The sequence below is a fragment of the Xenopus tropicalis genome, chromosome 5, assembly GCF_000004195.4.
Source record: "Xenopus tropicalis strain Nigerian chromosome 5, UCB_Xtro_10.0, whole genome shotgun sequence".
Classification (NCBI taxonomy): domain Eukaryota; kingdom Metazoa; phylum Chordata; class Amphibia; order Anura; family Pipidae; genus Xenopus; species Xenopus tropicalis.
In genome coordinates, this window is record NC_030681.2 from 23907020 (window position 1) to 23931970 (window position 24951).

Below are 24951 nucleotides of genomic sequence, written 5' to 3' on the forward strand. Positions count from 1 at the left end.
ATATAATACAGTGATTTATTGATTTTATTGTTACAAACTGTTGTTGATGTTTAGTACCTACTAAAGGTACCTATACAGCTTTCTCCCAAAATCCCCACCTACGGGTGGGCGATATCGGGGGAATTTAGACTAATTCGATTGTTTGGCCCTAGGGCCAAACGATCGAATTATAATGACGGGCATAGGCAAAGTTGGTCTCGATCGGGCAGGTTAGAAAATCTAGTCGGATCGGGGACCACATCGGCTCATTGATGCGGTCCCCGATCCGACTAGATTTTCTAACCTGCCCGATCGAGATCTGCCCAATTTCAGGCCAGATATCGGTCGGGCAGGCCCGTCGGTCTAAGGGACCCATATCAGCAGCTAGAATCGGCCAGTGTATGGGGACCTTTAGGGTCACAGAGTTTAGATACTTAGGTATAATTGTGTCACTAAGAATAATGGATACTTCACTGATAACGTTATAACTGACTGGCAGACCCCTTGACAAAATTATAAACTAAGCAGTGAATTAATATTCAAAATATCTGATTGGCTACTAGGTACAGTCTACTGACTGTTCCAAAACATTGTCCTATTGCATAAGCACCTGGTGGCTGGAGGAATGTGCCCTACAGGTATAAAAAAATATTGTTGATGAATGAAATATACTCCTTGCAAAGGAGGCCTTTAGCCTTTGCATTATTATCACAATGAATCCCTATATCGACCCTACATTTATTTATACATATTAATTATATCTCATCAAAAGCATTTTTTTGTGAGACTAAACATTTACCTTTAGTGATAACTTGCATTGGATAAAAAACCTTCTATTCCATAAAGTAACATCAACTTTTTTCACTCAACCAGGAGGAGCCCACGGAAGAGCCCAACCCACGGTTCTGCCTGGTAAGCAGTAAAGGAGATGGTATCATAGATTCCTTATGTTATTAGCTTCTTCCTAAATGTATTCACTTTAACAGAATATTTAATACCATTTTAATATGTTTGCAAACAGCTAACTATAGCCAATGAACCCATACCTATATAACTTGTGATATAAAGGTTATTTCCATCCACATATGGATCTGTGCATACAATAGTTATAACACTGCCCCCCCAATTTAGGAGATATCCATGGCTCTGATCAATTTTTCTCTCTTAACCAGGAACCATCTGTTGGATCTGGATCAAATAATTCAATAATAAAAGACCAGTCCCTTAATATAACATATGATCTATTTTCCCTTTCTAAAATGCTGACTTGATTTGACAACTTGACTTTTATCTCTTAACCAGGAACCAACAGAAACCCCTGGCAACAATAACTGCCAGGTAAGTAGGTTTGGTTTTCAGAAGTTTAGGGAATTTGTATTGTACAAGGTACATTTTAGACACTTAACTACATAGTTATAGTAAGTTGAATAGATAACTAACTTTATTTCTCTTAGGAGGAGGAGCCAGAGCAGAAAATGGAGCCGGCTATTAACATCTGCCATGTAAGCATAAGAGAGGGATGAGAGGGGCAAATAATAATCAACCTATATTTTATTTATCAGCTTCTATTTTATTCAAGACTGTATATCAGCTTCTATAAAACACAAATATTACAATGTGCAATAACATTTTCTTACCTTTTTTTCAATCAGGAGACTCCAGCATACCCTGATAACAACATCTGTCAGGTAAGAAAAAATAATAGGGTCAGAATAGAAAAAATATTTTAAGAGAATATCATATTAGAGTTTCACTTTGGGGTTGCAATTTGTTAGGCACCGCCTACTTGGCCAGAGATGAAGGCATCAGCCTTCTTCCTGGTCTGAACCCAGAACCATTGCGTCAGGCAATGTGTTTAAAAGGGCTCAGTTTTTATCGGAGCCATGAAATTAATTTTAAAATCTTTTTTTCTGACTTAACCAGGAGGAAGACCTGATAGTGCAGGCGAGCGCAGACATCAGCCCCTGCCACTATCGGGAATCTGTGGATGAGAGTGGAGTCACTCAGCTCAACATCAGCGAGGTATGGGCCAAATATTTTATAGGGGTCCCAATGTGTTTAAAAGGGCTCAGTTTGTACTGGAGCTACAGGGGTCATGAATAATATATTTAAATAATAATAATAATATTATTTACCCAACAGTGAAAATTATTTACTAACATAGTTTGGTGTGGGCAACTGCATTTATGCAAGTTAGCCTCAGTTAACCAATCAGCATCTGTTTCTTACCGGTCTTCTAGCATGTATAAATTAGAAAATAAAAAAATATGATTCGTTGCTACGATTACATACATTCATACAATTTAACTCATAGGATCCTGCCACACGTGCCAGATACTCGGCCTTTGGATAAACACAGGCTGACAATCCGACCCTATGTTCCTAAATGCTTGTTGATGTGCCACTGCATCCGGCATTTACCCTATATAAGTAAATAAGTACCACTGTGTTGGGCAAATAAAAATCACCTTCTATTTTATTCAAGACTGTATATCAGCTTCTATAAAACAGAAATATTACAATGTGCAATAACTTTTTCTTACCTTTTTTCAATCAGGAGACTCCAGCATACCCTGATAACAACATCTGTCAGGTAAGAAAAATAATAGGGTCACAATATAAAAAGATATATTAAGAGAATATCCAATCTAGATTCACTTTGGGGATGGTAATTTGTTAGGCACCGCCTACTTAGCCAGAAATTAAAATTAATGCCACATAGGGGACTGATCTTGACCTTCAGAAAAACACAGGTCAAGAATCAGCCCCTACACTGGCATCAGCCTTCTTCCTGGTCTGAACCCAGAACCATTGCGTCAGGCAATGTGTTTAAAAGGGCTCAGTTTTTATTGGAACCATGAAAATATTTTTAAAATGTTTTTGTCTCTCTTAACCAGGAGGAAGACCTGATAGTGCAGGAGAGCGCAGAAATCAGCCCCTGCCACTACCAGGACTCTTCAGATGAGAGTGGAGTCCCTCACCTTAACATCTGTGAGGTATGGGCCAAATATTTTGCAGGGATCCAAATGTGTTAAAAAGGGCTCGGTTTTTATTGGAGCTACGGGGTTATGAATAATATCTGTAAAGAATAATAATAATAATATTTACCCAACAGTTAAAATGATTTACTAACATAGTTTGGTGTGGGCAAATGCATTTGAGCAAGTTAGCCTCAGTTAACCAGTCAGCATCTGTTTCATACCGGTCTTCTAGCGTGTATAAATTAGAAAATAAAAAAAATATGATTGGTTGCTATAATTACATACACTCATACAATTTAACTCATAGGATCCTGCCACACGTGCTAGATACTCGGCCTTTGGATGAACACAGGCTGACAATCCGACCCTATGTTCCTAAATGCTTGTTGATGTGCAATTGCATCCGGCATTTACCCTATATAAGTAAATAAGTACCACTGTGTTGGGCAAATAAAAATCACCCTCTTTTTTATGCAAGACTGTATATCAGCTTCTATAAAACAGAAATATTACAATGTGCAATAACATTTTCTTACCTTTTTTTTTTTTTTCAATCAGGAGACTCCAGCATACCCTGATAACAACATCTTTCAGGTAAGAAAAAATAATAGGGTCAGAATAGAAAAAATATTTTAAGAGACTATCAAATTAGACTTTCACTTTGGGGTGGCAATTTGTTAGGCACTGCCTACTTGGCCAGAGATGAAGGCATCAGCGCTTTTCCTGGTCTGAACCCAGAACCATTGCGTCAGGCAATGTGTTTAAAAGGGCTCAGTTTTTATTGGAGCCATGAAATTATTTTTAAAATCTTTTTTTCTGACTTAACCAGGAGGAAGACCTGATAGTACAGGAGAGCACAGACATCAGCCCCTGCCACTACCAGGAATCTATGGATGAGAGTGGAGTCACTCAGCTTAACATCAGCGAGGTATGGGCCAAATATTTTATAGGGGTCCCAATGTGTTTAAAAGGGCTCAGTTTGTACTGGAGCTACAGGGGTCATGAATAACATCTGTAAAGAATAATAATATTTACCCAACAGTGAAAATTATTTAATAACATAGTTTGGTGTGGGCAACTGCATTAGGGCAAGTTAGCCTCAGTTAACCAGTCAGCATCTGTTTCTTACAGGTCTTCTAGCGTGTATAAATTACAAAATAAAAAATTTGATTCGTTGCTACGATTACATACATTCATACAATTTAACTCATAGGATCCTGCCACACTTGCTAGATACTCGGCCTTTGGATAAACACAGGCTGAGAATGCAACCCTATGTTCCTAAATGCTTGTTGATGTGCCATTGCATCCGGCATTTACCCTATATAAGTAAATAAGTACCACTGTGTTGGGCAAATAAAAATCACCCTCTTTTTTATGCAAGACTATATATCAGCTTCTATAAAACAGAAATATTACAATGTGCAATAACATTTTCTTACCTTTTTTTCAATCAGGAGACTCCAGCATACCCTGATAACAACATCTGTCAGGTAAGAAAAAATAATAGGGTCAGAATAGAAAAAATATTTTAAGAGAATATCATATTAGAGTTTCACTTTGGGGTTGCAATTTGTTAGGCACCGCCTACTTGGCCAGAGATGAAGGCACCAGCCTTCTTCCTGGTCTGAACCCAGAACCATTGCGTCAGGCAATGTGTTTAAAAGGGCTCAGTTTTTATCGGAGCCATGAAATTAATTTTAAAATCTTTTTTTCTGACTTAACCAGGAGGAAGACCTGATAGTGCAGGAGAGCGCAGACATCAGCCCCTGCCACTATCGGGAATCTGTGGATAAGAGTGGAGTCACTCAGCTCAACATCAGCGAGGTATGGGCCAAATATTTTATAGGGGTCCCAATGTGTTTAAAAGGGCTCAGTTTGTACTGGAGCTACAGGGGTCATGAATAATATCTTTAAATAATAATAATAATAATATTATTTACCCAACAGTGAAAATTATTTACTAACATAGTTTGGTGTGGGCAACTGCATTTATGCAAGTTAGCCTCAGTTAACCAATCAGCATCTGTTTCTTATCGGTCTTCTAGCATGTATAAATTAGAAAATAAAAAAATTTGATTCGTTGCTACGATTACATACATTCATACAATTTAACTCATAGGATCCTGCCACACGTGCCAGATACTCGGCCTTTGGATAAACACAGGCTGACAATCCGACCCTATGTTCCTAAATGCTTGTTGATGTGCCACTGCATCCGGCATTTACCCTATATAAGTAAATAAGTACCACTGTGTTGGGCAAATAAAAATCACCTTCTATTTTATTCAAGACTGTATATCAGCTTCTATAAAACAGAAATATTACAATGTGCAATAACTTTTTCTTACCTTTTTTCAATCAGAAGACTCCAGCATACCCTGATAACAACATCTGTCAGGTAAGAAAAATAATAGGGTCACAATATAAAAAGATATATTAAGAGAATATCCAATCTAGATTCACTTTGGGGATGGTAATTTGTTAGGCACCGCCTACTTAGCCAGAAATTAAAATTAATGCCACATAGGGGACTGATCTTGACCTTCAGAAAAACACAGGTCAAGAATCAGCCCCTACACTGGCATCAGCCTTCTTCCTGGTCTGAACCCAGAACCATTGCGTCAGGCAATGTGTTTAAAAGGGCTCAGTTTTTATTGGAGCCATGAAAATATTTTTAAAATGTTTTTTTCTCTCTTAACCAGGAGGAAGACCTGATAGTGCAGGAGAGCACAGAAATCAGCCCCTGCCACTACCAGGACTCTTCAGATGAGAGTGGAGTCCCTCACCTTAACATCTGTGAGGTATGGGCCAAATATTTTGCAGGGATCCAAATGTGTTAAAAAGGGCTCGGTTTTTATTGGAGCTACGGGGTTATGAATAATATCTGTAAAGAATAATAATAATAATATTTACCCAACAGTTAAAATGATTTACTAACATAGTTTGGTGTGGGCAACTGCATTTGAGCAAGTTAGCCTCAGTTAACCAGTCAGCATCTGTTTCATACCGGTCTTCTAGCGTGTATAAATTAGAAAATAAAAAAAATATGATTGGTTGCTATAATTACATACACTCATACAATTTAACTCATAGGATCCTGCCACACGTGCTAGATACTCGGCCTTTGGATGAACACAGGCTGACAATCCGACCCTATGTTCCTAAATGCTTGTTGATGTGCAATTGCATCCGGCATTTACCCTATATAAGTAAATAAGTACCACTGTGTTGGGCAAATAAAAATCACCCTCTTTTTTATGCAAGACTGTATATCAGCTTCTATAAAACAGAAATATTACAATGTGCAATAACATTTTCTTACCTTTTTTTTTTCAATCAGGAGACTCCAGCATACCCTGATAACAACATCTTTCAGGTAAGAAAAAATAATAGGGTCAGAATAGAAAAAATATTTTAAGAGACTATCAAATTAGACTTTTACTTTTGGGTGGCAATTTGTTAGGCACCGCCTACTTGGCCAGAGATGAAGGCATCAGCCTTCTTCCTGGTCTGAACCCAGAACCATTGCGTCAGGCAATGTGTTTAAAAGGGCTCAGTTTTTATTGGAGCCATGAAATTATTTTTAAAATCTTTTTTTCTGACTTAACCAGGAGGAAGACCTGATAGTGCAGGCAAGCGCAGACATCAGCCCCTGCCACTATCGGGAATCTGTGGATGAGAGTGGAGTCACTCAGCTCAACATCAGCGAGGTATGGGCCAAATATTTTATAGGGGTCCCAATGTGTTTAAAAGGGCTCAGTTTGTACTGGAGCTACAGGGGTCATGAATAACATCTTTAAATAATAATAATAATATTATTTACCCAACAGTGAAAATTATTTACTAACATAGTTTGGTGTGGGCAACTGCATTTGAGCAAGTTAGCCTCAGTTAACCAGTCAGCATCTGTTTCTTACTGGTCTTCTAGCATGTATAAAATAGAAAATAAAAAAATATGATTGGTTGCTATGATTACATACATTCATACAATTTAACTCATAGGATCCTGCCACATGTGCCAGATACTCAGCCTTTGGATAAACACAGGCTTACAATCCGACCCTATGTTTCTAAATACTTGTTGATGTGCCACCGCATCCGGCATTTACCCTATATAAGTAAATAAGTACCACTGTGTTGGGCAAATAAAAATCACCTTCTATTTTATTCAAGACTGTATATCAGCTTCTATAAAACACAAATATTACAATGTGCAATAACATTTTCTTACCTTTTTTTCAATCAGGAGACTCCAGCATACCCTGATAACAACATCTGTCAGGTAAGAAAAAATAATAGGGTCAGAATAGAAAAAATATTTTAAGAGAATATCATATTAGAGTTTCACTTTGGGGTTGCAATTTGTTAGGCACCGCCTACTTGGCCAGAGATGAAGGCATCAGCCTTCTTCCTGGTCTGAACCCAGAACCATTGCGTCAGGCAATGTGTTTAAAAGGGCTCAGTTTTTATCGGAGCCATGAAATTAATTTTAAAATCTTTTTTTCTGACTTAACCAGGAGGAAGACCTGATAGTGCAGGCGAGCGCAGACATCAGCCCCTGCCACTATCAGGAATCTGTGGATGAGAGTGGAGTCACTCAGCTCAACATCAGCGAGGTATGGGCCAAATATTTTATAGGGGTCCCAATGTGTTTAAAAGGGCTCAGTTTGTACTTGGAGCTACAGGGGTCATGAATAATATCTTTAAATAATAATAATAATATTATTTACCCAACAGTGAAAATTATTTACTAACATAGTTTGGTGTGGGCAACTGCATTTATGCAAGTTAGCCTCAGTTAACCAATCAGCATCTGTTTCTTACCGGTCTTCTAGCATGTATAAATTAGAAAATAAAAAAATTTGATTCGTTGCTACGATTACATACATTCATACAATTTAACTCATAGGATCCTGCCACACGTGCCAGATACTCGTCCTTTGGATAAACACAGGCTGACAATCCGACCCTATGTTCCTAAATGCTTGTTGATGTGCCACTGCATCCGGCATTTACCCTATATAAGTAAATAAGTACCACTGTGTTGGGCAAATAAAAATCACCTTCTATTTTATTCAAGACTGTATATCAGCTTCTATAAAATAGAAATATTACAATGTGCAATAACTTTTTCTTACCTTTTTTCAATCAGGAGACTCCAGCATACCCTGATAACAACATCTGTCAGGTAAGAAAAATAATAGGGTCACAATATAAAAAGATATATTAAGAGAATATCCAATCTAGATTCACTTTGGGGATGGTAATTTGTTAGGCACCGCCTACTTAGCCAGAAATTAAAATTAATGCCACATAGGGGACTGATCTTGACCTTCAGAAAAACACAGGTCAAGAATCAGCCCCTACACTGGCATCAGCCTTCTTCCTGGTCTGAACCCAGAACCATTGCGTCAGGCAATGTGTTTAAAAGGGCTCAGTTTTTATTGGAGCCATGAAAATATTTTTAAAATGTTTTTTTCTCTCTTAACCAGGAGGAAGACCTGATAGTGCAGGAGAGCGCAGAAATCAGCCCCTGCCACTACCAGGACTCTTCAGATGAGAGTGGAGTCCCTCACCTTAACATCTGTGAGGTATGGGCCAAATATTTTGCAGGGATCCAAATGTGTTAAAAAGGGCTCGGTTTTTATTGGAGCTACGGGGTTATGAATAATATCTGTAAAGAATAATAATAATAATATTTACCCAACAGTTAAAATGATTTACTAACATAGTTTGGTGTGGGCAACTGCATTTGAGCAAGTTAGCCTCAGTTAACCAGTCAGCATCTGTTTCATACCGGTCTTCTAGCGTGTATAAATTAGAAAATAAAAAAAATATGATTGGTTGCTATAATTACATACACTCATACAATTTAACTCATAGGATCCTGCCACACGTGCTAGATACTCGGCCTTTGGATGAACACAGGCTGACAATCCGACCCTATGTTCCTAAATGCTTGTTGATGTGCAATTGCATCCGGCATTTACCCTATATAAGTAAATAAGTACCACTGTGTTGGGCAAATAAAAATCACCCTCTTTTTTATGCAAGACTGTATATCAGCTTCTATAAAACAGAAATATTACAATGTGCAATAACATTTTCTTACCTTTTTTTTTTCAATCAGGAGACTCCAGCATACCCTGATAACAACATCTTTCAGGTAAGAAAAAATAATAGGGTCAGAATAGAAAAAATATTTTAAGAGACTATCAAATTAGACTTTCACTTTTGGGTGGCAATTTGTTAGGCACCGCCTACTTGGCCAGAGATGAAGGCATCAGCCTTCTTCCTGGTCTGAACCCAGAACCATTGCGTCAGGCAATGTATTTAAAAGGGCTCAGTTTTTATCGGAGCCATGAAATTAATTTTAAAATCTTTTTTTCTGACTTAACCAGGAGGAAGACCTGATAGTGCAGGAGAGCGCAGACATCAGCCCCTGCCACTACCAGGAATCTATGGATGAGAGTGGAGTCACTCAGCTTAACATCAGCGAGGTATGGGCCAAATATTTTATAGGGGTCCCAATGTGTTTAAAAGGGCTCAGTTTGTACTGGAGCTACAGGGGTCATGAATAACATCTGTAAAGAATAATAATAATAATATTTACCCAACAGTGAAAATTAATTAATAACATAGTTTGGTGTGGGCAACTGCATTAGGGCAAGTTAGCCTCAGTTAACCAGTCAGCATCTGTTTCTTACAGGTCTTCTAGCATGTATAAATTAGATAATAAAAAATTTGATTCGTTGCTACGATTACATACATTCATACAATTTAACTCATAGGATCCTGCCACACTTGCTAGATACTCGGCCTTTGGATAAACACAGGCTGACAATCCGACCCTATGTTCCTAAATGCTTGTTGATGTGCCATTGCATCCGGCATTTACCCTATATAAGTAAATAAGTACCACTGTGTTGGGCAAATAAAAATCACCCTCTTTTTTATGCAAGACTGTATATCAGCTTCTATAAAACAGAAATATTACAATGTGCAATAACATTTTCTTACCTTTTTTTCAATCAGGAGACTCCAGCATACCCTGATAACAACATCTGTCAGGTAAGAAAAAATAATAGGGTCAGAATAGAAAAAAATATTTTAAGAGAATATCAAATTAGAGTTTCACTTTGGGGTTGCAATTTGTTAGGCACCGCCTACTTGGCCAGAGATGAAGGCATCAGCCTTCTTCCTGGTCTGAACCCAGAACCATTGCGTCAGGCAATGTGTTTAAAAGGGCTCAGTTTTTATCGGAGCCATGAAATTAATTTTAAAACCTTTTTTTCTGACTTAACCAGGAGGAAGACCTGATAGTGCAGGCGAGCACAGACATCAGCCCCTGCCACTATCGGGAATCTGTGGATGAGAGTGGAGTCACTCAGCTCAACATCAGCGAGGTATGGGCCAAATATTTTATAGGGGTCCCAATGTGTTTAAAAGGGCTCAGTTTGTACTGGAGCTACAGGGTTCATGAATAATATCTTTAAATAATAATAATAATATTATTTACCCAACAGTGAAAATGATTTACTAACATAGTTTGGTGTGGGCAACTGCATTTGAGCAAGTTAGCCTCAGTTAACCAATCAGCATCTGTTTCTTACCGGTCTTCTAGCATGTATAAATTAGAAAATAAAAAAATATGATTCGTTGCTACGATTACATACATTCATACAATTTAACTCATAGGATCCTGCCACACGTGCCAGATACTCGGCCTTTGGATAAACACAGGCTGACAATCTGACCCTATGTTCCTAAATGCTTGTTGATGTGCCATTGCATCCGGCATTTACCCTATATAAGTAAATAAGTACCACTGTGTTGGGCAAATAAAAATCACCTTCTATTTTATTCAAGACTGTATATCAGCTTCTATAAAACAGAAATATTACAATGTGCAATAACTTTTTCTTACCTTTTTTCAATCAGGAGACTCCAGCATACCCTGATAACAACATCTGTCAGGTAAGAAAAATAATAGGGTCACAATATAAAAAGATATATTAAGAGAATATCCAATCTAGATTCACTTTGGGGATGGTAATTTGTTAGGCACCGCCTACTTAGCCAGAAATTAAAATTAATGCCACATAGGGGACTGATCTTGGCCTTCAGAAAAACACAGGTCAAGAATCAGCCCCTACACTGGCATCAGCCTTCTTCCTGATCTGAACCCAGAACCATTGCGTCAGGCAATGTGTTTAAAAGGGCTCAGTTTTTATTGGAGCCATGAAAATATTTTTAAAATGTTTTTTTCTCTCTTAACCAGGAGGAAGACCTGATAGTGCAGGAGAGCGCAGAAATCAGCCCCTGCCACTACCAGGACTCTTCAGATGAGAGTGGAGTCCCTCACCTTAACATCTGTGAGGTATGGGCCAAATATTTTGCAGGGATCCAAATGTGTTAAAAAGGGCTCGGTTTTTATTGGAGCTACGTGGTTATGAATAATATCTGTAAAGAATAATAATAATAATATTTACCCAACAGTTAAAATGATTTACTAACATAGTTTGGTGTGGGCAACTGCATTTGAGCAAGTTAGCCTCAGTTAACCAGTCAGCATCTGTTTCATACCGGTCTTCTAGCGTGTATAAATTAGAAAATAAAAAAAATATGATTGGTTGCTATAATTACATACACTCATACAATTTAACTCATAGGATCCTGCCACACGTGCTAGATACTCGGCCTTTGGATGAACACAGGCTGACAATCTGACCCTATGTTTCTAAATGCTTGTTGATGTGCAATTGCATCCGGCATTTACCCTATATAAGTAAATAAGTACCACTGTGTTGGGCAAATAAAAATCACCCTCTTTTTTATGCAAGACTGTATGTCAACTTCTATAAAACAGAAATATTACAATGTGCAATAACATATTCTTACCTTTTTTTTTTCAATCAGGAGACTCCAGCATACCCTGATAACAACATCTTTCAGGTAAGAAAAAATAATAGGGTCAGAATAGAAAAAATATTTTAAGAGAATATCAAATTAGACTTTCACTTTGGGGTGGCAATTTGTTAGGCACCGCGTACTTGGCCAGAGATGAAGGCAACAGCCTTCTTCCTGGTCTGAACCCAGAACCATTGCGTCAGGCAATGTGTTTAAAAGGGCTCAGTTTTTATTGGAGCCAACAAATTATTTTTAAAATCTTTTTTTCTGACTTAACCAGAAGGAAGACCTGATAGTGCAGGAGAGCGCAGACATCAGCCCCTGCCACTACCAGGAATCTATGGATGAGAGTGGAGTCACTCAGCTCAACATCAGCGAGGTATGGGCCAAATATTTTATAGGGGTCCCAATGTGTTTAAAAGGGCTCAGTTTGTACTGGAGCTACAGGGGTCATGAATAACATCTGTAAAGAATAATAATAATAATATTTACCCAACAGTGAAAATTAATTAATAATATAGTTTGGTGTGGGCAACTGCATTAGGGCAAGTTAGCCTCAGTTAACCAGTCAGCATCTGTTTCTTACAGGTCTTCTACCATGTATAAATTAGAAAATAAAAAATTTGATTCGTTGCTACGATTACATACATTCATACAATTTAACTCATAGGATCCTGCCACACTTGCTAGATACTCGGCCTTTGGATAAACACAGGCTGAGAATGCAATCCTATGTTCCTAAATGCTTGTTGATGTGCCATTGCATCCGGCATTTACCCTATATAAGTAAATAAGTACCACTGTGTTGGGCAAATAAAAATCACCCTCTTTTTTATGCAAGACTGTATATCAGCTTCTATAAAACAGAAATATTACAATGTGCAATAACATTTTCTTACCTTTTTTTCAATCAGGAGACTCCAGCATACCCTGATAACAACATCTGTCAGGTAAGAAAAAATAATAGGGTCAGAATAGAAAAAATATTTTAAGAGACTATCATATTAGAGTTTCACTTTGGGGTGGCAATTTGTTAGGCACCGCCTACTTGGCCAGAGATGAAGGCATCAGCCCTTTTTCTGGTCTGAACCCAGAACCATTGCGTCAGGCAATGTGTTTAAAAGGGCTCAGAAATTAAAATTAATGCCACAAAGGGGACTGATCTTGGCCTTCAGAAAAACACAGGTCAAGAATCAGCCCCTACACTGGCATCAGCCTTCTTTCTGGTCTGAACCCAGAACCATTGCATCAGGCAATGTGTTTAAAAGGGCTCAGTTTTTATTGGAGCCATGAAATTAATTTTGAAATCTTTTTTCCTGACTTAACCAGGAGGAAGACCTGATAGTTCAGGAGAGCGCAGCCATCAGCCCCTGCCACTACCAGGAATCTATGGATGAGAGTGGAGTCACTCAGCTCAACATCAGCGAGGTATGGGCCAAATATTTTATAGGGGTCCCAATGTGTTTAAAAGGGCTCAGTTTGTACTGGAGCTACAGGGGTCATGAATAACATCAGTAAAGAATAATAATAATAATATTTACCCAACAGTGAATATTATGTACTAACATAGTTTGGTGTGGGCAACTGCATTAGAGCAAGTTAGCCTCAGTTAACCAGTCAGCATCTGTTTCTTACCGGTCTTCTAGCGTGTATAAATTAGAAAATAAAAATATATGATTGGTTGCTATGATTACATACACTCATACAACTTAACTCATAGGCTCCTGCCATACGTGCTAGCTACTCGGCCTTTGGATAAACACAGGCTGACAATCCGACCCTATGTTCCTAAATGCTTGTTGATGTGCCACCGCATCCAGCATTTACCCTATATAAGTAAATAAGTACAACTGTGTTGGGCAAATAAAAATCACCCTATATTTTATGCAAGACTGTATATCAACTTCTATAAAACAGAAATATTACAATGTGCAATAACATTTTTTACCTTCTTTTTCAATCAGGAGACTCCCGTAATCCCTGATGGTAACATCTGTCAGGTAAGAAAAATAATAGGGCCACAATAGAATATGATTTTTTGCTATGATTACAGACACTCATACAAATTAACTCATAAGCTACTGCCACACGTGCTAGATACTCGGCTTTTGGATAAACACAGGCTGACAATCTGACCCTATGTTCCTAAATGCTTGTTGATGTGCCACCGCATCTGGCATTTACCCTATATAAGAAAATAAGTACCACTGTGTTGGGCAAATAAAAATCACCCTCTATTTTATGCAAGACTGTATATCAGCTTCTATAAAACAGAAATATTACAATGTGCAATAACATTTTCTTACCTTTTTTTCAATCAGGAGACTCCCGTAATCCCTGATAGTAACATCTGTCAGGTAAGACAAAATAATAGGGTCAGAATAGAAAAAGATATTTTAGGAGAATATCCAATCTAGAGTCACTTTGGGGTCGCAATTTGTTAGGCACCATCTACTTGGCCAGAAATTAAGACTAATGCCACACAGGGGGGCTGATCTTGGCCCTCAGAAAAACACAGGCCAAGAATCAGCCCCTACATTGGCATCAGCCTTCTTCCTTGTCTGAACCCAGAACCATTGCGTCAGGCAATGTGTTTAAAAGGGCTCAGTTTTTATTGGAGCCATGAAATTATTTTAAAAATCTTTTTTTTCTGACTTAACCAGGAGGAAGACCTGATAGTGCAGGAGAGCGCCGACACCAGCCCCTGCCACTACCAGGTAAGCAGAAAATTATGTAAAAGAGAAACACAATTATATTAAAATATCCAACTCGGCAACATAAAATCCATTGTGACCATTTCTCTAGGAACATGTTTTAATGACACTTTTAAGCTCTCACTTAGATGTTTGAGAAACTGTATTTATATTTCCCAGGCGTCACCTAAAGAGACTGGCACCAACACCAGCCAGGACGTTGGCTCAGTAAAGGAACTGAGCGAAGAGGATGCAAAAGACCTTAAGGAGGTTTGAGCTTCATTTTTTTTTCTATAGTTTAGGTTTGAGCTTAATTTCATATTTTTTCTCTCAATATAGCATGAAATCATTTTAAACCTATTTGGGCTCTGAGCAGGCCCCCCATCCATTCACATCATGCAAACTCTTATGTAGGCCCCATCCCACTCTTATGTGCAGGTCAAATGCACAAGGGCTCAGTGGGGTGGGCTGGGCACCACTTTTTGCCTCCGTTACATCCTCTCAGACCTTCTACATCTCCCATTGCCATTCTAGAACATACACACTAAAGCCAAGATCCAGGCAGGCTTCACTATACAAACTCCTGCAATCAGAGCAATGAGGGGTATAAAAGAAAGGACACTGCAAAACATAACAACCATCAAGCCCGCTCCAAAGCTCTAGCTCCCCTTATTTATGGGCACAAACATATACATTTGGGTGTTGCAGTTCTACTTTAAGATCAGTTTATATAACAACACATTTTCTTTCTCAGGAATCTGGCACTACCACCTGCCAGCCCAAGATCTCCCGAAGAAAGCGAGTGGAACCTCCGACCAACCAGGTGGGTCTCAATGAGGTTTAAACAAAAAGATCCAATTCAACCTTTTTATCGATCTATATTTAAATTGATTTCCCCTTTTCAATAATTCAAGATAATGAGCTGCTCTTATCTCAAAGCCCAGCGGTTCAGCTTGTGTGGGGATTTTTTTTTATAAAGAGGGTTCAAACTATAAGCAAAGTATAGTTAAGCACAAGGCCTGTTCCTTAAACTAAAGTTGTAAAGGGGCAAATATTTTCTATTTTAACCAAGATGTACCAGAGAAAACTGCCAGTCCATTATAAACATCCTATGTATGAGCCAAACAACTTTAACTAACATAGTGGCTCCACATAGTAAATTAATCCTTTCCTTGCTCTACAAAATATAATGTTAGCAGTTCCACAAAATGAGTTGCTCTGATTAAATCCCTTTTTTCTTCCTCAGGGGAATAACACCATCTCACTCGCTGAGAAATATCCAGTAAGTAGCTGTAAAACTGTATTTGGAGTTAAATGTTCCAGCCCCCAGTCTTCTACCCTCTGTTTCCTCTTACACCTTCTGTGCTTCTGACATGTTAGAAAGGTTAATTGTCCGACTGCATATTAGTTTATCACATTTTCAATGTTGTTTTTCAGGAGCCCGGGAGATATTTCAAATTGGGGGAACAAATTGGAGAGGACCCCAACGGAGTGATTTACAATGTAAGATATTTTATTATGCGTTAAAATGTGTGTGTGTGCTTTTGGGTTATTATTATGTAATTATTATTATTATTATTATTATGTAATTCTGTCCATTGGTTGTGCCCTTTATATTTATTTGCTTTCCTATACTGTTTTGTTAGCAATGATCGCTGAGTTTCTTTTCCTACTTTTGTTACAGGGATGGCACCGAAGCAGACGAATGGAGGTGGCCATTGTAATCATACAAGATCAAGAGGTAATGTGTCTTCATGATTACTGATTACTGTTATTAGATACTAATTAGCCTTTTGTTATACCTACATTATGGTTATCGGTAGAAAGAGAACTTGTTAACCAAATACAGTCAGTGAAATACCCTGGTCCCTAATAACTATGTTACTGTAAAATAACAAATACAGGTATGGGATCCCTTATCCGGAAACCTGTTATCCAGAAAGCTCTGAATTTCGGAAAGCCTGTCTCCCATAAACTCCATTTTAATCAAATAATTCAGAATTTTAAAACTGATTTGCTTTTTCTCTGTAGTAATAAAACAGTACCTTGTAATTGATCCCAACTAAGATATAAATATTCCTTATTGGATGCAAAACAATCCTATTGGGTTTAATTAATGCTTTATACATTTTTTAGTAGACCTAAGGTGTGGAGATCCAAATTACGGAAAGACCCCTTATCCGGAATACCCTTGGCCCCGAGCATTCTGGATAATGGGTCCTATACCTGTACAGTTTTATAATAAAGAACTAAATGAGTCTCCATCATATTATACAATACTCATGTAGGGATATTTCAATATTACTGTCATTTTTCATAATGACAAGTTAGGTTAGGGTATTTAAAATTGTTATTGTATCCATTTTGTTTACCTTGTTTCTTTTTTTTTTAAACTAGAAGCAAAAAGGTATTCAAAAAGAAGTTCAAGTCCTTGAAATGGTGTCAGGCCATGAAAACATTGTGGATTTCTATGGGGCTTATTACCATCAGGCCCCACGGACACCATCACTCCCTGAAGGACTATGGGTAAGGAAGTGTTTATTTTGAGAGGTTACACATTTATGTAGCAAACATGCCAATTTTAACTGATCTAATACGCATTTTGGATGTAAACATGATCCAGTTTGGTAAGAAACAATTGCAGCTGATATTGCAGTCACACCAAGATTTAAAGCCACAAAGCCTTTTCCTCGGGTTCCCAATACATTTTTAGGGAAATAAAATAGTTGACCAAATATTCTTTATTTGTTTTCTAGATTGCTACTGAGTTCATCACTGGTGCCACTCTACAAGATCTCATTGGCACCAGAAAGACCTTAGGAGAAAGGTGGATCTCCTATATCTGTAAACAAATCACCACGGTAGGTCACACGTTGAACTCCTTGGTGCTACTCTGCATATTTCTAATTAATCAATGAGTACAAAAATATTTATATACTTACTTTTGCTTTCTTGATTTCTCAGGGCCTTTTCCACCTACAAAAGAAGAATGTCATCCACCATGACATTAAGCCCGGAAACATCCTGATCACCTCATTGGGAGAGGTGAAGATCGGTAAGTGACGCTTGGAATCTGAAAACAAGGATATTTTTTTCTCCATGGTGTTTATTGGTGGCTAGCATGTCTAAATGAACATTAACATCCCTGCTTTTCTCATACAATTTCAGGCGAATTTGGATTCGCCACATTTGGACGGAAGAGCAGCAGTACTTCTGGGACTATAACATACTCGGCCCCAGAAGTACTAGCTAATTTTGGCAACAACAAGCTCGAGTATGACCATAAGGTATTGTGATGTCTTCCCTCTCTTTTTAGTTTACTGTAGAGTTAATGTCTCTGTTATATAAAATGTATGTCGCTTACACGCAGTGAACTGCATTCACTTTACTTACCCCTCTCATAACAGAGAATGCAGAGCTGTAATGTGGTTTCTGTGATTCAAGAATCTGAAATGAGAGAGTGAAATGCATTTTAGGTGCAGGACACACAGGGTCGGACTTGGGGGTGAAGGCCCCAGGGGCCCTGCAGGTACCCCTGCCGGCCGCGTCCCCTAACCCCCCCATAGGGGCCCCACTAACCCCTCTCGCAGGTCCCCACAACTGACGTTAACATATCAGGGGAGGAACGGTCGGGCAGGGGGAGCGCCGGCAAGGGTCGGATCTGGGCCGCCGGGGCCCACCGGGATTTTTTTTTCGGTGTCCCGGCGGCCCAGTCCGACCCTGAGGACACAAGAATATTAGAAACCAACTTCATCTGACTGCTTATGCTTTATGGGGAGGTTGCACTCCGTGTAACACACACGACTCTTAGTTTGGGGTCATTTTCTAGACATAAAAGTCACACACTTCACTACTTGATTATAGCCTTCTAATGGATTTGTTATTGTGCATCCTAAATAGAATCACTATCAGGGTGTGGGAGGATAGGGATCAGAAGTATCTGAATTATCTGCAGCTGGAAATATGTCCATGTACTCTGTGTATATTCTTCTCTAATAACTGTCTTTTCCCCATATTTTAATATCCAGGCTGACATCTGGTCACTCGGCATTGCAGCCATTGAAATGGCGGAGGGAGATCTCTGTAAGTAAACCCTAGTGTGTGCGTGTGTATACAGGTATGGGATCCCTTATCCGGAAACCCATTATCCAGAAAGCTCCGATTACAAAACTGGTTTCCTTTTTATGGTAATAAAACTGTACCTGTACTTGATCCCAACTAAGATATAATTAATCCTTATTGGGGGCAGAATAATCCTATTGGGTTTATTTAATGGTTAAATGATTCCCTTTTCTCTGTAATAATAAAACAGTACCTGTACTTGATCCCAACTAAGATATAATTACCCCTTATTGGGGGCAGAACAGCCCTATTGGGTTTATTTAATGGTTAAATGATTCCCTTTTCTCTGTAATAATAAAACAGTACCTGTACTTGATCCCAACTAAGATATAATTACCCCTTATTGGGGGCAGAACAGCCCTATTGGGTTTATTTCATGGTTAAATTATTCCCTTTTCTCTGTAATAATAAAACAGTACCTGTACTTGATCCCAACTAAGATATGATTACCCCTTATTGGGGCAGAACAGCCCTATTGGGTTTATTTAATGGTTAAATGATTCCCTTTTCTCTGTAATAATAAAACAGTACCTGTACTTGATCCCAACTAAGATATAATTACCCCTTATTGGGGGCAGAACAGCCCTATTGGGTTTATTTAATGGTTAAATGATTCCCTTTTCTCTGTAATAATAAAACAGTACCTGTACTTGATCCCAATTAAGATATAATTACCCCTTATTGGAGGCAAAACAATCCAATAGGTTTAATTAATCTTATATAAATATTTTAGTAGACTTAAGGTATGGAGATCCAAATTACGGAAAGGCCCCTTATCCCTTGGTCCTGAGCATTCTGGATAACGGGTCCTATACCTGTACAATACTGCATGTAGCACTGTTAGTAGAATGGTCAGGGGGCATTTATGTGTCACACTGTAACATAGAATATTATTAAATATTAAAAACAAAGGGGCTGGTTTACTAAAATTTGAATTTGCTTCGTTTCCATAATACACCATTTTTTGAGGCAAAGAACAGGAATTTAAATTTTTTTAGAATTTGACTTTTCAAAATTTGAAAACACAAATGTAATGAACTGGCTGCTAAAACCTGGCAAGCTCCTGCATAGGCCAATAAGAGGTGTATCTTCCATTTTGAAACAATTGTAATAATTGATTTCCTGATTCCCAATTCATTTTTTGTATGTCAGTTGAGAAAAAAAACACTTTAAGTTACAGAATTTACAGGATTCGACAAAGCTTAAAAATTTGAATTCAAGTGAATCACATGAAATGTTGTAATCATCGGTCGTCATATTTTTGTGTTGTATCTTTACATCCTAGCATTCAGCAAACTTCCACAACAGAAGCTGATTGAGAAGGTAACACGCGGTCCCACGCCATCATTAACACCATGGGGAAAATGGTGAGTCTCTTTCACTAGAATTGGAAAAGACAGTGAGGGGGTGGTGGGGAAATGGAAACAGAAAAGAGGTGGAGAGGGTGGGGAAATGGAATAGGTAGTTAGAGGCAGAGGGTGGGGAAATGGAATAGACAGTTAGGGGGAAAGGGTGGGGAAATGGAATAGGAAGTTAGGGGGAGAGCTGGAGCATGGAAAGGGTGTAATAAGGTGTGTGAATGAGAAAGAGAGTCAGGAAAGGTAGGGAAATAGGCAAGGTAGAAGTTAAGGTGAGGGGGACATTGGGATATGAGGTAAAGTAAGGATGGGGAAAGGGATAAATGGGTAAATGAGGGCAGGTAATGCTGTAAGATGCCATAGCCAATCACTTTTTATTGGGCTAGTGGGGGGCTGTTTTGGCCTCTGTGTATATGAAATGCCAGGGCCTATTAAGTGTCCCAGTCCGGGCTAAAATAAGGGTGAAGGTGATGTGTAACATGTATAGCTCTTGAATGCACAAATGCAGACTCTCGTGCTAAGCTTGAGAACTCTGGGTTCTGTTATCTGGCAGCCAATACAAGCCAGGCTAAGATGTTGGCAAAACCAGAGAGACAGAAATTTGGTCATGTACCCTAATATTTCAGGGTTCGTAAGTAAGCACAATAGAACCCCATTTCAGGCAGAGCAGTTGAACCTTTAGAAGGGAATGGGCTCACCCTCTATTGCTGCCTGTGTTGTGATTGGGTACAGAGTGGCAGGATCAGGGAGACGCCATCACAATGATTAACAAGGCAGCGAGGCACTTTAAAGAGAGGATAATGGGGTATACAGGGCACTTGGCTGTGCTGATTCTATTAACAGACTGTTAAACGTGTGAACTCTGGGAAATGAGATATTATGTAACATGAACAATTATGATATATGATATAATTTTGCCACTGTTTTCAGGAGCGACGAGTTCCATTTCTTCATTTCTGAGTGCCTGCAGAGAGATCCATCTAAAAGACCATCTGCAAGGCAACTTCTGACACACCCCTTCATTGGAGAGATCAGGGGTGAAAGGGGTGTGCAGAAGAACATTGCCCAACAGCTGCACAGAGGTAAGGGGAACTGCTCATTCTCATTATAGTTCATACGATGCATTGACTATAACTATCTACTGCTCCCGTTCATACAATATTCTGTTGCTTTCCTAAATACAAATTCATTCGATATAAAAGCCACCAATAATAAAGACCTGTATTAGGGCAGAGGTCACAAAACTGGGCTAAAGGTCCCCATACACGGCCCGATAGTAGCTGCCAATATCAGTCCCTTGAACCGATTCGGCAGCTTATCGGCCCGTGTAGGGGCAGCAACAAGGGGTCTGCCCGACCGATATCTAGCCTAAAATTGGCCAGATATCGATCGGGCAGGTTAGAAAATTCAGTCGGATCGGAGACCGCTTTGGCTCATTGATGCGGTCCCCGAACCAACTGCCCCATTGTCGCCAATATAATTCGATCATTTGGCCCCTGGGCCAAACGATCAAATTTTTTTTTTACCTACACGCTCCCTGATTCGGCCACCCGTAGGTGGGGATATCGGGTGAAGATCCACTCGCTTGGTGATCTCGTGTATGGGGACCTTAAATCTACGGGAAAGACAAACAAGCTAAGATGGGAGAACACGTTATTATTAGATAGTTGTAGTTGACCTTTACATTAGCAGTAAAAAAAAAGCAATGACAAAAACTATAAATGCAAATAGTAAAAACAAACAAATGGCAGAATTATTATATACTCACCTACTCCATGAATAACGCTGAACAATCTCTCCTTAGGAATGAAGCACTAAAAGAACAAAAGAAGGCAGCCATCGGGGGAGGGTTTGGGGCATAGGGGGCCTATTTAACATCCTTGGGCCCCCCACATAACATCGTGGTCCCGATGGCAGCCCTCTATGTTCTCTTCTTCCCATCTAGAAGCCCAACAGCTGCACAGAGGTAAGGGGAACTGTTCATTCTCATTATAGTTCATACGATGCATTTACTATAACTATCTACTGCTCCTGTTTATTCAAATATTCTGTTGCTTTCCTACATACAAATTCATTCGATACTAAAGCCACCAATAATAAAGACTTGTATTAGGGCAGAGGTCACTAAACTGGGCTAAAGGTCCCTATACACGGCCCGATAGTAGCTGCCAATATTGGTCCCTTGAACCGATTCGGCAGCTTATCGGCCCGTGTAGGGGCAGCAACGAGGGGCCTGCCCGACCGATATCTAGCCTAAAATTGGCCAGATATTGATCAGGCAGGTTAGAAAATTCAGTCGGATCGGAGAACGCTTTGGCTCATTGATGCGGTCCCCGAACCGACTGCCCCATTGCCGCCAATATAATTCGATCATTTGGCCCCTGGGCCAAACAATCAAATTTTTTTTACCTACACGCTCCCTGATTCGGCCACCCGTAGGTGGGGATATCGGGTGAAGATCCGCTCGCTTGGCGATCTCGTGTATGGGGACCTTAAATCTACGGGAAAGACAAACAAGCTAAGATGGGAGAACACATTATTATTAGATAGTTGTAGTTGACCTTTACATTAGCAGCAAAGGGAACGTTATATATAAAACACGCAATGACAAAAACTATAAATGCAAATAGTAAAAACAAACAAATGGCAGAATTATTATATACTCACCGACTCCATGAATAACGCTGAACAATCTCTCCTTAGGAATGAAGCACTAAAAGAACAAAAGAAGGCAGCCATCGGGGGAGGGTTTGGGGCATAGGGGGCCTATTTAACATCCTTGGGCCCCCCACACAACATCGTGGTCCCGATGGCAGCCCTCTATGTTCTCTTCTTCCCATCTAGAAGCCCAACAGCTGCACAGAGGTAAGGGGAACTGTTCATTCTCATTATAGTTCATACGATGCATTTACTATAACTATCTACTGCTCCTGTTTATTCAAATATTCTGTTGCTTTCCTACATACAAATTCATTCGATACTAAAGCCACCAATAATAAAGACTTGTATTAGGGCAGAGGTCACTAAACTGGGCTAAAGGTCCCCATACACGGCCCGATAGTAGCTGCCAATATTGGTCCCTTGAACCGATTCGGCAGCTTATCGGCCCGTGTAGGGGCAGCAACGAGGGGCCTGCCCGACCAATATCTGGCCTAAAATTGGGCAGATATCGATCAGGCAGGTTAGAAAATTCAGTCAGATCGGAGACCGCTTTGGCTCATTGATGCAGTCCCCGAACCGACTGCCCCATACAGCCAATTTAATTCGATCATTTGGCCCCTGGGCCAAACGATCAAATTTTTTTTTTTTACCTACACGCTCCCTGATTCGGCCACCCGTAGGTGGGGATATCAGGTGAAGATCCACTCGCTTGGCGATCTCGTGTATGGGGACCTTACACCTACGGGAAAGACAAACAAGCTAAGATGGGAGAACACGTTATTATTAGATAGTTGTAGTTGACCTTTACATTAGCAGCAAAGGGAACGTTATATATAAAACACGCAATGACAAAAACTATAAATGCAAATAGTAAAAACAAACAAATGGCAGAATTATTATATACTCACCGACTCCATGAATAACGCTGAACAATCTCTCCTTAGGAATGAAGCCCCAAAAGAACAGAAGAAGGCAGCCATCGGGGGAGGGTTTGGGGCATAGGGGGCCTATTTAACATTCTTGGGCCCCCCACATAACATCGTGGTCCCGATGGCAGCCCTCTATGTTCTCTTCTTCATGGACAACAGCATCTTCTAACAACTGCATCTGAGAAATCTTTATTGTGTACTGATTTATATAATAAATATTCCATCTTTAGATTATATCAATCCATGCTAGATTTTCTATATATTATTTATTTTTTTTCCCCAGCTATTGCGTTTAAAACTGCAGTCTGGTTTTTTCCTTTGGAGTTGCCATGATCACTGACCATAGCAACCAGTAAGGAAACAAGAAAGGTGCTTAACTGACACCCATAGAATGGCCAGCCCATTGAATAATTGGTTTATCGGTCAATTATAGGAAAGGTGCATCCTAAATAACCTTGAATAAATAAAATTAGAACTTGCACTTGATATTTATTTAAAAAAGGAGCAAAAAAAACCCAAAAAGAAAAATGTAAAAAAGAAAGCAATAGATATTTAAAAAAAAATCTCTTTCTCTTGCCCTTTTCATTGCCCCATTTTTAAATAAATATCTGAGCAATGGGGGCTCTTCTGGGCCTGTTGCTGGATGGGGGGCACCTCCCTGGTAGGATAGTGAGCACTAAGAGCACAAACACTCTTTACTCTTAAGGCTTTTCTGTCCCTGCTAAAGGCACAGGGCACAGAGAAACAGGCAACGAGGCTCTCTGGCACAGAGAAATGGGTAATAAGGCCCTCTGGCACAGAGAAACAGGTAACGAGGCTCTCTGGCACAGAGAAACAGGTAACGAGGCTCTCTGGCACAGAGAAACGGGCAACGAGGCCCTCTGGCACAGAAAACGGGTAACGAGGCCCTCTGGCATAGAGAGACGGGTAACGAGGCCCTCTTGTCCTTATTTGTGTAAAGTTGCATTGACTGCATTGTATGAATTCATTTTATCTTTCCTGGGACATTCAGGGACTGTATTACAGCTTTGTGTTTCCTTTGGGGATCAATGCAGGGAGATTATTATCAACATATGGAGGTTGATACTGATAATAATGAGTATATATATATATTAGCAAATAAAGTGCCCCCTATTGTAAAATATAGGGATATTATAAGTCCCTGAGGATTTCCTTATAATATATAGTGAATTAAGTACCCCCTATTGTAACATATAGGGATATTATAAGCCCCCGAGGAGTTCCTTATAATATATAGTGAATAAAGTCCCCCCTATTGTAACATAGGGATATTATAAGTCCCCGAGGAGTTCCT

At 39.3% G+C, this 24951-nt stretch overlaps 1 protein-coding gene and 1 long non-coding RNA gene across 2 annotated transcripts; both read left to right on the forward strand.

The window, feature by feature from the left end:
• Positions 1 to 15811: 15811 nt before the first annotated feature.
• LOC105947455 lies at positions 15812 to 16308 on the forward strand. The gene is made up of 3 exons (XR_001170909.3): positions 15812 to 15848; positions 16004 to 16069; positions 16251 to 16308. It is a non-coding gene; the product is annotated as an uncharacterized LOC105947455 (long non-coding RNA).
• Positions 16309 to 17002: 694 nt separating this feature from the next.
• Positions 17003 to 20113, forward strand: LOC116410878 (serine/threonine-protein kinase mig-15-like). Its single transcript, XM_031902263.1, has 6 exons — positions 17003 to 17092; positions 17323 to 17427; positions 17531 to 17621; positions 17735 to 17853; positions 18595 to 18649; positions 19974 to 20113. The coding sequence occupies exons 1-6, from the start codon at positions 17003 to 17005 to the stop codon at positions 20057 to 20059; spliced, it is 546 nt and encodes a 181-aa protein (XP_031758123.1). The 3' UTR covers positions 20060 to 20113.
• Positions 20114 to 24951: the final 4838 nt, after the last annotated feature.